The sequence below is a fragment of the Theobroma cacao genome, chromosome 7, assembly GCF_053813885.1.
Source record: "Theobroma cacao isolate CCN51 chromosome 7, ASM5381388v1, whole genome shotgun sequence".
NCBI classification, from domain to species: Eukaryota; Viridiplantae; Streptophyta; class Magnoliopsida; order Malvales; family Malvaceae; genus Theobroma; species Theobroma cacao.
Genome location: NC_142645.1, coordinates 2,023,119 through 2,039,469, shown reverse-complemented (window position 1 = coordinate 2,039,469; position 16,351 = coordinate 2,023,119). Strand labels below are relative to the sequence as shown.

At 33.1% G+C, this 16,351-nt stretch overlaps 1 protein-coding gene across 1 annotated transcript; it reads left to right on the top strand.

Annotated features, from left to right (window-relative positions):
• Positions 1-4,328: 4,328 nt before the first annotated feature.
• On the top strand, positions 4,329-14,871 carry LOC18593541 (uncharacterized). The gene is made up of 8 exons (XM_088808208.1): positions 4,329-6,163; positions 6,708-7,536; positions 7,795-8,430; positions 8,743-9,804; positions 10,653-10,846; positions 11,093-11,720; positions 12,563-13,102; positions 14,325-14,871. Exons 1-8 carry the CDS (start codon positions 4,698-4,700, stop codon positions 14,454-14,456), a joined length of 5,487 nt encoding a protein of 1,828 aa, XP_088664334.1. The 5' UTR covers positions 4,329-4,697; the 3' UTR covers positions 14,457-14,871.
• Positions 14,872-16,351: the final 1,480 nt, after the last annotated feature.

Here is a 16,351-nt window from a genome sequence, read left to right as displayed (position 1 = left end):
TAATTGGTTTTGGGTGGTTCTCATTACTATTCCAAGGCTATCACCTCAAAGACCAAGTGTAAAGGAAAAAGCTATGTGGTAAAAGCTGGAAGGAGCATCAACTATAAAAAAGGCGAAAGGCTTTGGCCCCTGATTTTGATGATATTTTCCTTTGGCTTTTAATTACTAGATTTCCATCAAGTTGGCTAACAACCAATTAACCAAGTAAATACCGTCGTTTTATTTTATTCGTGTATATGGCTGAGATTGAGCTACTACATCTTAAACAGAGTGTCAAATGAAAACAAATTGATTATAAAAAGAGATTGCGTCTCCATAGGCAAAAAGTGAACCATGACTGAGGCCAGGAATTGTACTGCTAGCTGCTTAGTGCCTTACACACTTCCCTCCAAGCTAGCTGCTAGCTTCGTCTTCATCTGCTGAGCTTTTGTTTTATATGGAAGTTGTCGAATTAATGAAGGGATCAACGTATACCTCTACTTCTAAATTTCTAAATTACAATGTTTTGCAAGAGCAATATATATATATAAAACCAATTGCCTCCATTAGTTCACGGTTTACAAAAAGTGGTTCTTTTTCTTAAAAACAAAAAAATAATAATAATAATTAATCCCACTGGCTCAATGTAAATCTCAAGGTAATGACAATATCCAATAAAAACTTTCTCTCCTTGCACCTTCCTTTGCCAAAAAATCAGCACTCACAGAATAATACACTGCCTATCACCTCCTTTAAAGAATCCACCTGCTGAAATGTCTTCCACCGTTTCCATAATCTACTGTCCCCTAATCTGCATTCCTCTAATTTGTTTCAATTATAAATATAAAAAAATTACACTAATCCGTCCCCTGCCATCCCCAACATGGCCCTCTTTTACGGCACCAGTTAATTCTACCAAGAAATCCAGGGGAAAAAAGCACTAAAGAAAGGCTTTGAAATTTGATAAAGTGGTCTAAACCAATGTTAGAACTTAGAATTGGTATGCTCACGCTTGCCACGGCTGTTGTTAGAAAAATAGATGGCATCCATGTGTTTCGAAGTTGGGTTCACTATGCTTTTTGTGCTATATATTACCAAACGAGCTTCGCAAGCATGCATGAACGTTATCCATCTTCCTAGAGTCACTCATTCAGTAACCAAAATGCTAAAATCTCAACTGAAATTTTCCTCTTTTGTTGATCAAGCCGAACTAAATTTGAAGTCATAGGCAAATTTGTATACAATCTTGCCATGCTCATTTCTTTCAAGTTGTAGCAAATAAGTACGCAGAAACTGCAGAAATGCTCCAAGCAATGGAACCCAATAAGCAGAAAACGATACGATGCAATATCTCTGGATAGTCACTTCATTCATATCAACTCTACTAAACACTTCACTGCCATAATTCAACAAGCACTAATGAAAGCCTATATATATAAGCCGAACACAAGCATGCAATTAAGCAAAAAATGTAATGATCTTTTAAGGAAAAGGCAACAAATCTCCACTACTAATGCATGTAACGATCAATGTCCCTCAATTGTAAAAACAAAGGGATTATTTTAAGGACTATTAATCTATGCATCCTCGGTGAGATTTTAACTTTGTTAGTAAAATTAAAATATTGTCAAATTAATATCCTTTTATTTATCAGATTAATTTATTTATTTTTTCAAATATATCCGAATGAATATGTTGCAACCTCCTAATTCCATTGATAAAGTTTTCAAACTCCATGACAGTTTATTGGATAATTTTCTATAATTTAATCAGCTCAAAATTTAACTTATTGAGGCCTACGCAATTTAAACAGGGCAATATATTATATAAATATTTTACTAAAAAATTTCCTATTATTGTAAAATGACTAGTAATTGTTGGAAGAATACATTACTACTCCAAGGCCATCACCTCAAAGACCAAATATAACGGAAAAAGCGAAGTGATAAAAGTATAGAAAGGGTACAAGGCTTTGACCCCTGTTTTTGATGATATTTCTTTTAGTTTTTATTTGATTTTGATAATACAAATACATTTTCACTACGGGCTCATGTCCTCCCTCCACAGAATATAATTTTTTAAAAGAAAATTAACTAAAAAATGAAAAAAATTCGAAATAAAAGGATAGGACCAACGTTTTGGAAGAGAGAAAGGTATACAAACAATTACTCCCACTAGTTCAAGGTTTACAATAAGTACTTCCTTTCCTTAAAATGAGAGTAGATTGCTCTGGTTGGGTCAACGTAAAGCCCAAGATAATGACCAAATCTTATTATTCTGCTGAGCTTTAACCACATGAGCTTAAAGACCAGGTGCGGAGTCCAAGGTAATATATCACTAAAAAACTAGAAAGAAAAACCCTCCTTTTTATACTATATATTTTGTAGGTTAAGTAAATAAATTACAAATGAAAATTTAATTTATAAAGCACATATAAGAGATAATATTTAATATGCATTCAGAAAAATTCATTATAGGCATAGAGATTACAAATAAAAACAAATACTAAACTTAAGCTTCGAAACAAATCCAGTTTCTGTGCTCCCTATTGTTTCAACTCATAAAATACTTTCGATCCCATGCAAACTGCGTTTCCCCTACTCTTTCTTGTATTTCTCGTGCTCCTTCTCACATCTCTATAATTCTGTGAAGTTTTTACAAAAAACTCCATTTAAAAAAAATTATCTTTTACATAAGATCATATAAAGATCTCATCTCTATCTTAATTTTAAAAGTTAAGACACATTCCATATTTATAAAACCATATTACTTTGTCACCATGAATTCCTATCCATTAAAAACTCTTAATCATTAACTATATTTATCCTTTAAATAAACTTAATCACCAAATAATTTTTTTATTAATGAAATTTTACTGATTCCCAATTAAAATTTGAATAGAATATCTAATTCGTTCACATGCAACTGTCTCTAGGGGTAAACAAAAATCCTCAAATCTATAAACATTATATAATAATGTTGATTGCGCATGCTGGCCAAAGAGCTTTTAGCTAGAGGGAGCAATAAACATTTGTGTCTCGAGCACCACCCACAACCAGGGAAGAGAAAACAAAAGGGGGACAAACTATGGAAAAGCCAACTGAAAAACGATAAATAAAACAAATTAACTTTCTCAATGTATAGCATTAGCTCTCGCATATCAAAGAAAAGAGAATCTTACATGGGAAGTGTAAGCCAAGTTGCTAATTTTTTTCCGTTGTTCCTAATTTGAATATTAGTGTTCCAAAGTTCCTATACCTACTCTCACTACTTCGTCTTCATAGAGTTTCCATTCAAGCTTCTTCTTCTACCATCTCCACATCTGTGAGCTGCACTATCCCAAAGATTTTGTTTGATTTCTGCCTTAATTTTCCATTTCATTTTCCTTGATTTTTCCACTCAATTTTTCAACTCAAAAACAGAAAAGCATCTCTGTTGGTTTATTGTCATTGGTTTCTGCTTTCCTCATTTTCTTTCAACTCAAAAAAAAAAAAAAAAACTCTGTTCGTTTTTTCCATTGGTTTCTACTTTCCTCATTTTCTTTTAACTCAGAAAAATAAAAAACAAAAACTGTTCTTTGATCCCTACGTTTCCTTTCCTCAGCTCCACAAAGGCCAAAAAAAAAAAAAAAAACCCAAAGCTGCTACCTCTAGTATTTGGATTTCTCTGCTTTCTATCCAGAAAAGAAGTCCTTAATTTTACTTTCCCGATCTCCGGAGTTGGTGAAGAAAAAATCCATGCAGCGTTAGAAGATCCTTTCGAAGTGAGGTAAGCTTCAACAATACATATTATATTGTCCATATATAATTTTTGCTATGCTTTTTATTTCTCTTGTCACTTATGCATTTGACTTCTTGAGTTCTTCACTTGGAAAATAAAATTAATAATTTTGCACTTTACTTCTTTCCTTGCCCATGACGAGCATGCATGGTTACACAAAAGCTGTAGCTATTAGGAAAAAACTGAAATAAATAGATATTTTAAATTTTGAGAAAGTATTTTATAGAATCATAAAACTATGATTTTACTCTAACATGTAAGATATATTTCTAATTACTATACACATGACCAGTGAATAATTTCTACTTGTGCAGCATTTTCAATTTCCAAGTTAGTCGGCGGACAATTTGTTCTCTTGTGATTCACATATTTTATAAAAGTATTGCTGCAAAGGCGAGGTATTTTGTGAACATTTCGTAATTACTTTTTGTCTCTCTGTAAAACATTTTACTCATCCAAATTGTTTTTCAGCCTCAGATCATCAAAGAATGTTTCTTGAATGTGTTTGCGCTGCTATTAGCGGTACCGCGGGGAACTTAGCAACAGAATACGCATCACCTTATCTCCGTTACTTTTTCCGTTTTGGCAAAATTGTTGAAGATTTCAAGAACCGGCGAAATGAACTTGAATCAAAAAGAGATGAGTTGAAAGATGCTGTCGATGAGGCTTTAAGGCAAACTGAGGTAATTAAGAAGGGCGTTGAGGAGTGGCTAACAAAGGCAGATAAAGAATTGGGAGAAGCTCAGAGTTTGGAAGAAGAAATAGAGCGTAACAAGTGTTTCAATTGGTGTCCTAGTTGGGGTTGGCGATATTGCTTAAGTAAGAAAGTCGCGAAGAAGAATCTTTGTATCTCTAAACTTTTAGAGACCTGTAACTTTCCACTAGTCGGCCAGCGCCCTCCTCTTCAAGGAATAGAGTTCCTACTACCCAAGGATTTCATGCGTTCCGAATCTTCAACGTTAGCTTTCAATGGGATCATGAAGGCTTTAAAAGGTGATGGTGTGAACATGATTGGATTGCACGGAATGCCAGGAGTGGGTAAAACAACTTTGGCGGAAGTAGTGGGGAAGCAAGCTACGGAAGAAAAGCTCTTTGATAAAGTTGTGATTGTTAGGGGGGTGTCTCAAAATCCAGACATCAACAAAATTCAACATAGAATTTCTGAAATCTTGGGTTTAAAATTTAATGCAAGTACAGAAGAAGGAAAAGCAGAAGAGTTATTCAAGAGATTAAAAGGCGAGAAGAAGATTCTTATTATTCTCGATGATGTTTGGGAACAGTTTGAATTGCGAAATATAGGAATTCCATTTGGTGACAAACACCCTGGTTGCAAAATTCTTCTAACTACACGTCTTCGACAAGTCTGTAGTCAAATGAATTGTCAAGAAGAATTTAAACTGAACATTCTGTCTGAAGATGAGGCATGGGCTTTATTCAAAGATAATGCTGGTCTAAAAGATGCCTCTCCCACCTTGAATGATGTAGCCAAGGAGGTTGCTCGTGAAGCTAAGGGTTTGCCTCTTGCAATTGTAACTATGGCGAAAGCTCTAAAACGTGAAAGTCTAAATGGGTGGATAGCAGCAAATCAACGACTTAAGGAGTCAAGACATTTGGATAATCAAGATGTTTGTGGAGGTATCTATAGCTGCCTTAAGCTTAGTTATGATTATTTGAAGGAAGAAAATATTCAGTCATGTTTCTTGTTGTGTTCTCTTTTTCCAGAAGATTATGATATTAATGTTGTGTTGTTGACTGAATTCGGAATTGGTCAGGGACTGTTTTGTCATATTAACTTAATTGAAGAAATAAGGAGGGAAATTCATCTAGCACTATCAAAGCTCCAAAAATTTGGTTTGTTATTGGAAACTGACGATGAATACTATGTAAAAATGCATGATGTGGTTCGTGATTTTGCTCATTGGATAACATCAAGAGGGGAAAATATGTTCATGGTAAAAAATGAGCTGACGGAATGGCCTAAGAGTGAAATTTTTGGTTGTTACACAACAATCTCCTTATGGAATATTAAGATAGATAATTTTCCCGATAAATTAGAATTTTCAAAACTCAAGACTTTGTTTTTAACGGGAGAAGATTACCTAAGAGTTCCGAGTAAATTTTTTGAAGGAATGAAAACCCTCCGAGTTTTATTTCTTCAACGTGTTGTATTCTCAATAGAAGCACTTCAATTCCTAACAAATCTGCGAACTCTGTGCATTATGAGGTGTGACGTTGAGAACATTTCATCATTGAGAAATCTAGAAAATCTTGAGTCTTTGTCTTTGATTAGAACTTATATTGATGAATTACCTGAAGAATTAGTGGAGTTGCGCAGACTAAAGTCACTATATATTTTTTGCGTTGGAGATGAAGACAGACATGTCCCCCCTAACTTGATATCAAGGTAATACTTAGATGTCATTAAAACTGATTATCTAATTGTTTTTACTTAAGTATTTAATTTTATTGTTTCCCGCTGGCAATCTGATTGTGCCAATATATTCATCTTTGCCTTGGTCGATTTTTATGAGACTGTTTGATATGTTGGTCTCTTGTGTACTGACACCAATCCCGTAACATGTCATCTCATATGAAGTGTTGATTTTGCCTCCAGCCAAGCTATCATGTTGCTTCTTTTTAAGTTTTTTGCTTTGAGCGGTTGTTCTTGTTTCTTCTTATTTTGTACATTTAAGCTGTCTATATATAAATCTCTTTTTTTTCTTGGCTGAGTAAAAAAAAAATTTAATTTTATGTTATTTTATTTTTCCTTTTGTTGTTTTCAATTTGACTACTATATACATATATATATATATATGTATATATCATGAGCTTTTAGTCACTCCGATTATTATGAAACATTGCAAGCTGTAGTTTAATAGTAGCTATTTCATTGTCTGCTTGAAAGTGCTGTTATTGTGTTAATAATATTGTGTATTTGTGTGTAACAGGTTAACGTCACTCCAAGAGCTACACATGTTAAGTTTTACCATTGCCAACTTATCGGAGTTGAATTCGTTGTCTCGTTTGACTGCATTAACATTGACAGTTTCTACTGATCAATGTTTTCAAGAAAACTTTGTGTTTCCTAAACTACAAAGCTACAATATAGGTGTAAATGGATACATTGAAATTCCGAGAAAGCTTATCTCGAGAATATTGAGAATTAGAGATTCCTCCTCATTAAATGCATTTAAGGAGCTGTTTCGCAATGTGGAAAGGCTGAGTCTGGAGAATATCATGGAACACAAAACTGTTGTTCCAAATGTAGATCAGTGGGGACTAAATGAATTAACTTCTCTTCAGCTTACATCTTGCGATGATTTGGAATGCTTGATCGATACAACACGAGAACAGAGTCCAGCCACTGCATTCTCTAATTTGGTGAACTTAGACATTGGTAAAATGACTTCTTTGAAAGAGTTATGCCATGGTCAATTACCGAATAGCTTCTTACAACACTTAGAAACATTGATCATTTGCGATTGTGGACAGTTGCAATCAGTGTTTCAAATGAATGGTTGTATGTGGTCGATCTCAAATTTAAGAAGCTTGGAGCTGCAGTCATTACCAGCATTAGAGAGTATATGGAAAGAGCCAACTCATCTTGTAAGCCTACAAAATCTGAAGGATGTAAAAGTTGATGGTTGTGATAAACTAAAATCAATCTTCTCACCTTGCCTTGCTCAAAGTTTGTTGCATCTTGAACAACTCAAGATATCTGCATGCAAGAAATTAGAGCAAGTCTTTGCTTTTGCCCAAGATATGGCTGAGTTGGAGGTACCCCTCATCTCTCCATTTTTCCTTTAATAATTCTATTATTTGTTCTTTATCTAATTGTGTTTTTTTATGTTAAATTATCAAATATATAAGTAAACATCAGTTGTAATCTTTCTAAATTGTGGCTTTTTACACTTCGTTTTAAAATTTTTTAAAATGTATGCCTTTAATATTTAAGTACTTTTTTGAACAAGTACAACGAATTCATATTTAAATAATTATTTATTGATAATATATGTTTTATGTGAGGAAAATCAGGCACCCCCACTCTCAAATTTAATTTGTTTGGAGCTGGAGTCCTTACCAGAATTGAGGTGCATATGGAGAGAACCCACCCATCTTGTTAACCTCCAGAATCTTAAAACTATGAGAATTTGCTCGTGTTCTAAACTGGAGTATCTCTTTTTAGCTACACTTGCTCAAACTTTGGTGCATCTGGAAGAACTCTGGATAAAGGGAAGCAACTCTTTGGAACATTTAATCACCGAAGCAGAAAATGGTGATGAGATAATTTCAAACAAGGATCGCTCTCTTCTGTGCTGGCCAAAATTAAAATCTCTTGTGATAGCTAGTTGCGAAAGCTTGAGATATGTGTTTCCCATCACTTTGGCTCAAGGACTTCCGCACTTGGAATCAGTTCAGATAATTGATTGCCCTCAACTAATGCATGTCTTCAACATGGCAAAAGAAGAGTATGGGCACGATATTCTGCTCCCTCGCTTACAGTCTTTAAGACTTGAATACTTACTAAACTTCAGGAACTTTTGTCCCAGAAACTATTTTGTCATGTTGCCATCTTTGAAGGGATTCCAAGCTTGCAGTATTGGTCTCCCACGCGGATCAATGACTCGTTTCCATATTCACGAAGGACTTTGGTCGCGGTCTCTATTGATGGTAGTTCTGTTATATTTTCGTTTGTTTCAATTTTACTTTTGATAATTATTAATTGATTATTTATCTGATCATAGAAAAACATCTTTCTTTTAGTACATTAATATGTACATAAAAGAATACTATACACTATTTATACTCCAAGCTTTGGTATGTTTTTCAACTTTAATGAGCTTTAAATGGAAAGATAAAACAGTTTTCTTTTGTCTCAATTTTTAAATTTTATGCATAGAAAAAAAAAACAATTCTGATTTAAGGAGTATTATCTACCTTTCTATTTTTCTAATATCTTTCATTTTGTTGTGAATTTATCAGGACGTTCCATTGCAAGCAGTGAAGGAGTTATTACAGAATGTCAAATATCTTACCTTGAATGGAGTCATGTATCAAAAAAATCTGGTTCCAAATGTAGATCAAAAGGGACTTAATGAATTAAATTTTCTTGCACTTAAAGGTGGCGAGGAGCTCGAATGCTTGATTGATACAACACAAGGCCATGTCTCAACCAATACATTCTTCAATTTGGTGGAATTAGTAATAGAAGAAATGAATGGTTTGAAAATGTTGTGCAACGGTCAGTTTCCAAAGGGCTTTCTACAAAAACTAGAGAAGTTGACAACAAGGAATTGCATGGAAATGGTCTCTTTATCTCCTGCGCTGCAAAATCTAAAAGAAGTGAAAGTTATTAATTGTAGCCAGTTGCAAGAAGTATTTCAAATAGATGAGTTTCTTCATGATACGAAAGAAAATCAAGGACTGCTGTTGTCAAATTTAACACTTATGGAGCTAAACTCATTACCAGAATTGAATTGGGTATGGAAAGGGTCCACCCGTTTTGTCAGCCTCCAAAGCTTGAAGTTTGTAGAAATTAGTTGCTGCAATAGATTGAAACATCTCTTCTCACCATCCCTTGCTCAAAGCTTGGTACTGCTACAACAACTCAAGATAGATCACTGTGATGGACTGCAACACATTATCACCGAGTTGGTCTATGATGATGGAATAGAAACAAATGCCCATCTCCATTTTTCGTTCTTGCCAAAATTGGAAACTCTAAGAATAAGTCATTGTCCAATATTAGAAAATATTTTTCAAATTCCTTTGGCTCAAGTTCTTCCGCGATTGAAATCATTTTGGATAACCGATTCTCCTCAGTTACAACAAGTCTTCCATGGGGCAAAAGAAAAGAATGGAGTTGATTGTGCCATCGCACTCCCTTGCCTACAAGATTTACTACTTGTAAACTTGATAAATTTGAGTTGCTTTTCCTCAGAAAACTTTCTCATCTCATCACCATCTTTGGAGAAGTTGGAAGTTTGGAACTGTCCTAAATTGGCAAATTTCAACATTCAAAAAGAAGTTAACGAGAAAATTCAAGTAGAGGTATTTCTTTTATACACTTTTCCTTGTTGTTCAAAAATTATACTCTTTATTTTGACGGATATTAAAAGTCAATACTCATAAATTAAAAAGAAAGAACAGCACATTCGTACAATAATTAGCTAGTTGATTCTGAATCTTTCTTGAAATGGGAAAAGGATTTGAATAACAAAATAGGAAAAAGATGAAAACTCTTATTCAAGAAAGGTTTTTACAAAGCATTATTTTATAAAAATTAGGATAAGTCACACTTGTATCCTTAGAAAAATTCAAACTCTCATCATCAGCAACTTTGTCTCCAATTCCTTCATTAATTACTTAGCGTACTTGTCATTAAAAAAAAAAAGAATTCATTCATATTATAAGATTGAGAGTGCTGCATGATAATTTAGCATATAATTGCATCTCATTAAGCTCTTAAAGTGTTCTTTGTCATTGTCCAAGCATCCTTATTAGGATAGAATCCATGGATTTTTAACTCCTAGCCACGCTAGCATTTATAGGACATGCTAAACTATGACGTGGCAATAGCAGATACGTGGCATGATAAAATAAAAAATTTAATGCATTTAATGAACAAAAAGCAAACAAGCATGTGGCAATAAAAATTTTTATTTTTTTTCCTTCCTTGCATGCACGCCACGTGTACTTTATTGCTAAATCATATTTCCATGTATCCAATAAATTTCAGCATGTACACTATTACTTATACTCCAAGCTTTGGTATGTTTTTCAACTTTAATGAGCTTTCAATGAAAAGATAAAACAGTTTTCTTTTGTGTCAATTTTTAAATTTTATGCTATTTTCTATTTGTCTTATATTCATTTTGTTGTGAATTTATCAGAGTGATCAACTGCATGCATTGAAGGAGTTATTACACAATGTCAAAAATCTTACCTTGGATGGAGTCAGGAATCAGAAAAATCTTATTCCAAATGTAGATCCAAAGGGGCTTAATGAATTAACTTTTCTTACACTTAAAGATGGTGAGGAGCTGGAATGCTTGATTGATACAACACAAGGCCATGTCTCATCCAATGCCTTCTCCAATTTGGTGGAATTATTCATAGAACAAATGACTGGTTTGAAAATGTTGTGCAACGGTGGGTTTCCAAAAGGGTTTCTACAAAAACTAAAGACGTTGGAAGCAAGGAATTGCATGGAAATGGCTTTTTTATCTCCCGCGCTACAAAATCTAGAGGAAGTGAAAGTTATTAACTGTGGCCAGTTGCAAGAAGTATTTCAAATAGATGAGTTTCTTCATGATACGAAAGAAAATCAAGGATCGCTGTTGTCAAATTTAACACTGATGGAGCTAGAATTATTACCAGAATTGAAGTGGATATGGAAAGGGTCCACCTGTTTTGTCAGCCTCCAAAGCTTGAAGTTTGTCGAAATTAGTTACTGCAATAGATTGAAACATCTCTTCTCACCATCCCTTGCTCAAAGCTTGGTGCTCCTTGAACAACTCCAGATAGATCATTGTGATGGATTGCAACACATTATCACCGAGTTGGACTGTGATGATGAAATAGAAACAAATACCCATCTCCATTCGTCGTTTTTGCCAAAATTGGAAACTCTACGAATAAGTCATTGTCCAATATTGGAAAATATTTTTCAAATTCCTTTGGCTCAAGTTCTTCCACGATTGAAATCATTTTGGATAAGCAATTCTCCTCAGTTACAACAAGTCTTCCATGTGGCAAAAGAAAAGAATGGAGTTGATTGTGCCATTGCACTCCCTTCCCTACAAGATTTACTACTTGTAAACTTGATAAATTTGAGTTGCTTTTGCTCGGAAAACTTTCTCATCTCATCACCATCCTTGGAGAAGTTGGGAGTTTGGAACTGTCCTAAATTGACAAATTTCACAATTCAAAAAGAAGTTAACGAGCAGGTTCTACTAAAGGTATCTTTTATACACTTTTCCTTCAATTATAGTTTTAGATTTTACCTTTGAACCAAATCTTTTCAACACTCATAAACTAATCCAACTACATTTTAAAGTTACAATTCAAAAATTTTATACTATCTATTTTGAAAAATAAATATTATTTGTGGGTAACCTGGGGATCTTTGGGTTTTCCTTGTCCTTGTTTCTGACTTCAAATTCATCATATATTTTTTTCACGATGACATCCTAGCAATTCCTTTTTTCTTGTTCGAGCTTCCTTTTCCTTCTTCGATTCCATTTTCTCTTTCTTCTGCAATTTAAGTTTTCTTTTTCTTCTTGGCCATGAGTTCCTTTTTTTTTTATTCAAGGTGTTTCTACTTTCTTCAATTCAAGTTTCAGACAAGAGAAAGAGATTGAGAGATTTAGGCTTTCCGTTTGGGGGGGCGGGGGGGGGGGGGGTGGATTTCTTTTGTGTTGTTATATATAATTAAGGAAAATTACAAAAACAAATTGACACTTTATCACTTTGTGTTTACTTTTCAAATCAACATTGTTCAAGACAAAATGACAAAGAAAAATACAAACGAAAAGGAAAACCATAAATGGTTTTAAGTTCAAAATTAACAGAGAAAAACTTGAAAGGGTTAGGTGTCTTTGGATTCTACTTTCAAACAATTTCATGAAACTTTTGGATTTAAATTTTGAAACATATATATGTGCTGCCGTTAAAATTGTAAGGATTTTTTGTGAAGTGGCATATAAAATTATGAAAAATTATTAGTAGCATTTGCTCAACTATTCCCATTCTAATAGAAAATGAATGTACTTGTGACATTTAGTGGTGTCTATATTTGCAGGAATTACTTCTGTCTAAGTTGGGAAATAGTTGTCAATTGCGTGTTTCTGCCAATTGCAGTCAAGACTACGTAGCAGTTGGGAGTCATGAAGAGGCATTCCATGTTCATGGGCATATAAGGGAACTCTACCTGTTGGATTTATCTGAAGTGTGTATTATATGGAAGGATGTCACTCAAGTTGTTACTCTCAAAAACCTTACAATTCTAAAGGTGATTGATTGCAAGAGGCTAAGATGTCTCTTTCCCCTTGGATCTGCTTGTTGTCTTCCAAAACTTGAAAAGTTAACAGTTAAAGGGAACTCTAAATTGGAGCAACTGTTTGAACTTGAAGATGAAGTAGAAGTGATACCTGAAAAAGAAATAAAGTTTGATCAATTAAAATATTTATCACTTAAAGACCTGCCAAGCCTCATTGACTTCTGCCCGAGAGGATATCACTTTGTATTATCGGCTTTGATTTCTTTGAAAGTAAGAGAATGTCCCAAGATGACTACAGGCTTCTTCATAGATTCAGAGGAATATGTGCACGCCAAAATAGAGGTATACACCCTAAAAACTTTAATCTTTTTTATTTTAAGGCATAATCCTCAAAGTCTTTACTTAACTTACTTAAATGATTGTGTGTGACACTACAACCAAAACTTAGTCTAGAATATCACTTTTAATGAATTTGGCCTAAAATGCTTATAAATTACAATATGCCTATTTCACACATCTAAAGGATACCCTGTACAATAACCCACTTGCTAAGGAGTTTTGATGAAAAATTCTCTAACCATGTTTCCACCTTAGTAAACCATTTGTTAAGCCAATCCCAACCTTTATCTTTGAACTCTTCAAACAGCTCCTTATCCTTAAAGTTTAGCAGAAATTCTCTGTTAGACAAACTCCTCAAGCAGCCCTGAAATGCCTTGCATTTTAAATAATGCCATTAAATTTGCTGAATCTGAATTACATTATGTTGTTACCACAACACTTCTCTTCAAACAAAGCATGTTTTCCATGCTTTTTAGGACATTGAAGATCATCTCCTCTCTCTTCATTTGAAGCTCCACCACTTTCAAAAGCACCCTTCAATACCAGAGCATAAGATGGCTTAGTGAATAAGGTCGAGTTTTGTCTCAAAATCCCACTGCAGGTTTCTTTCCCATTGTCGTTAGTACTAGGTCCATAAGAAGCTTCCTTTTTGGTTCCTCTAGCCTTTGGTTAAGAAGTCAGGCTCCATTTAAATTTTGGCCTGCTCTTCTAGCTTTATTAAAAGATCCAAATATGATAAATGGATGCCTCTTACCATATTTGCTTTTATTTCTCCCTATAAATGTATTGACAACCTTTCCAAATTGATAAGAAATCCTTTGAAGCCATCTTCAATAATGGACTCTTGCAAGAATATTATTCACAAAAACTGTAAATACCTTCTTCATTCTCCAAATCCTCCCAACATAATTGTTAATGATGATTAAGAGCTTTTACTATTGATTACTGCATTAAATAGAAGCTTTTATTTGGTGTGTGCAAAGGCAATTCAAGTCTTTAATAATATTATAAGACATAATCTTCAAAGTCTTTACTTAAATTACTTAAAATACTTTTAAAAAAATTACTTAAATGATTGTTGGTCTAGAATATCACTTTCCGTCACCTTTAATAAATTTTTGACTTAAAATGCTTATAAATTATAATGTCTAGTTTTTCTTTTACCCTTATAACATGTAACATTAATACTTTTGTTTGACATTTTACTGTTTCAATTATTAAAAAGACACCGCAACTGGTTGAGCAAGATACCACCGAAGAATCTGTCACTGATCAGAATGTAGTCCACACCCAGACCATAGATTGGTACCGGCAGCGTCCGGGTGATCATCTACCACCTTACAAGGAAGAACTATGAGATGATTGTAGGAGAAGTTCCAAAGGCATGTTTAAATATCAAGGAGTATTTTGGGGCCGTCAACTAAACACAGGTAAAACAAAGGCTACTTTCCATTTTCATTTCTTTCACTTGTTTGCCTAGTCCTAATCAAGTTCTGGTGGTTCATTTGTGCTAACCTTTATTATTTATATATATATAAAAAAAAAAAGAAAAACAGGTAGTTGAAATTATTGTGCTTATCGTTGTTCAAGATGTTGGCTTCATAGACTTGTCAAGGGAAGGGATCACTTGCTTTCAATAATTTACTCAATCAATGTTATGTTGCTCTTTGTATGTACAATAAGTAAAAGAACAAGCCTGAAATTCTTCTATTTCTTGTTTTTATTTTTGATTTTTAAATCAAGACCTGGGAAATAAAACTTTAATTTTCCTATACAAGCCAAGTACACTTTTATTATGAAGGTTCCAAGTGATTTATTGACATATTGAGAGTTTGATTGTTACTCCAACCTATAAGATCTGGCCATGGTAGCATAGCTTGGCAGCAAGTTCACATAAAGCATTTAAAATGAAGTAATTTCTCATTGATGGAAGAAAATTTTACCAGGTAATGCTTATAATAAGAATTATAAGAAGGGATTCGATTATTTCTACATGCACTTAGAATTAGTAAGTTCAATTTAATTTTCTTTTCTTACCATATCATACATTTCATTTCGATTATTATCCATATTACAAGACTATTTTTTGAGATTCCGTGCCAGTTTAATACTTTTATCTTTTTTTTTTTTTGCTATTTATTTTGCCTTTTCCTTTTTATTCATTTTTTGCAATAGAAAAAGGAAAAGGAAGTAAAAGTATTCATCAACGGGAGCCTAATATTATTACAAATACATGCTATCCCCATCTCGTTTTATTTATATCTGTTTGACTTTTTTCGTCAAATTAATGAACTCAATTTTTATCATTATTTTTAAAATATTATATATAATTCAAAAAATATTTTTTGAAAGTTTAAAATTCAAAATTTACAAATCTTATTTTCAAAAATTTTATAACTTTATGATGTGATTAAAAATAATGATCAAAGTCGAGTTTATTTAATAAAAAAATCAATAAAGAACAAAGAAAATGAGATGGACCGAGATGATAAAAAATCAAGTCTATTTAATTACTTATTTTTTTTATTTTTCCTATGCTTATTAACACCAAATTTCAACTGTCTATAAAAATTCTTTTTCAAAAACTTTTTTATTAACAAAAGTGAATATGAATATGAAAATCATCATAATTATAAATCATTCAAATCCAAATTGGTGTATCTGCCTTCCTTTCTTTTAATCTTCTTTTTTTTATTTAAACAAAATACGTATTCCATTAATTGTACAACGTTTGAATATGAACGTTGAAAGGGTTGTGTTTTATTCATCCACGTAAATGAAGCCATTTCGAGCCCAAGAAATCATTTCTTGGGCTTTCCTTTTTTTCCAATGACAAATAGATTTTGTAGAGTTTAACTTTTGGATTTTTTTTCTTTTGGCTGAGGGATTTAATTTAAGGGGTAGGGGGAATTCTACCTTAATTTATATGACAAATCTAGATTCATAGAGCTATCAAATAATTGTAGTCCCTTACAAAGAACAATAGAAAATTTAGAGACAACTACTATAAAACATTTACAGAATAAGGCCTTTTTTTTCTTCGGCCGAACCAGAATATTCACCTTAAATAATCTAAATTATTTACATCTTTCAATATATATATTTTTATTTGTACTTCTTTCAATACATGAAATTGAATCTTGAACCTTATTTATTTATTTTTTCACTAAATTTTACATCCATTGGGGGCATAATTTGATCTCAAAAGTTAAACCCAAAATTGAAATAAATAGTGCAAGTGTTTTTACATGA